This window comes from Olea europaea, unplaced genomic scaffold, assembly GCF_002742605.1.
Source record: "Olea europaea var. sylvestris unplaced genomic scaffold, O_europaea_v1 scaffold6745, whole genome shotgun sequence".
Lineage (NCBI taxonomy): Eukaryota > Viridiplantae > Streptophyta > Magnoliopsida > Lamiales > Oleaceae > Olea > Olea europaea.
The window spans coordinates 1-1,291 of NW_019265126.1; the positions used below are offsets into that span (position 1 = coordinate 1).

The 1,291-nt window shown below is 36.7% G+C and overlaps 1 protein-coding gene across 1 annotated transcript; it reads right to left on the bottom strand.

Annotated features, from left to right (window-relative positions):
* Positions 1-43: 43 nt before the first annotated feature.
* Positions 44-677, bottom strand: LOC111390357 (the record flags this gene model as incomplete). Its single annotated transcript, XM_023015382.1, has 1 exon — positions 44-677. A coding segment is annotated over exon 1 (634 nt), but the record flags the coding sequence as incomplete, so codon positions are not given.
* Between the last annotated feature and the right edge of the window lie 614 nt (positions 678-1,291).

Genomic DNA, 1,291 nt, shown 5'->3' on the forward strand with positions numbered 1-1,291 from the left:
ATAATCAACCCATAAATTGTTAAATTCTCTAGTCCCTTGTTACCTAGTATCATCCACCAGACCTGGATTACAGTAAAAACCAGAAAGTTAAAGCAAACCATAAGCATGAAACCATGTAACCTCCTGCCCTTAATAATAGCAGTGGCTTTTCCTAATGCCTTCATTCCAAAACTTTCTTCGACAATAGAAACGACAACAGCGAAGATCCAAATAACAGCCAAATATAAGTAGTAAACGCAAGCAAAAATCCCGAGCAAGATGGCTGCTGACATGGTGGCTTTATTAGCAGACATCAATAAAGGAGCAGCCAATGCCACAACCAAGAACCAGTAACCTATTTGATGAAGTCTTGTATAGAAAGCTGTTACCAGTGCCCTTTTCCATGTTGTCGCTGTCCTTGAACATAGATCTCTCAAGGATAAGGTCTTGTCATTATAAGACATGGCTGATACTATCACTGTTGCAGTGGTGGAGAGGATAGAGATAACGAAGAGAGCAATAAAGAAAGCCATTTGCACTGCCAGAAGAAGGGAAAAATCTTCTCTGAGATGTTCTCCTTGGGCTAGAAGCTGGGATGGATCAGGCATAAAAGAGGTATTATTTGGTATAAAAGGGCTCTGATCAAGTGAAAACGAGCTGGGATCTGGCATGAAAGAATTCATTAAAGTTACAGCCATATCATTAGTTAAGGATTTGAAGGAGAAGTTGAATGACAAGAACAGGATAGAATTTAGGACTAGGGAAAGTATAAATATTAATGAGAAGAGCTTCCCGTTTTTCGAGAGAAGCTTTATAGATTCCTTTAGAATCACCAAGAAACTGAAAAATTCATAGAATTCCATGACACCTTGATTAGAGTTTAGAGCTATAAACAACCTTGTATATGTTCTGATCTGGTTATGTGCCAAACTATTTTATACTTGAGGTCCCATACAGAGAAGTTAGTCCGCGTAGTTGAAAATTGGCAACAACTTGACCGCGTAGTTGACAAACACGACTAGTACTCCAGAGAAAAGTACTCTTCATGCCGAATAGATAATTTCCTGGTAAGTTTCTAGAGATGGTTTATAAATAACATAGAGAGTACAAATACAAATACAAACTGATTATATATATGTTGTTTTTAATAATAATCATGCTAAGAAATAAGAATTACAATACTAAATTAACAGTACCTGCAGAAGACATTTTGAATGCAAATATTAACGCTAGATCTTCCTTTTCTTGCTCTTTACAAAAAATAATAGCCGTCCATGAGACAAATCAATATAAAAACATATGGAGAGAGGGG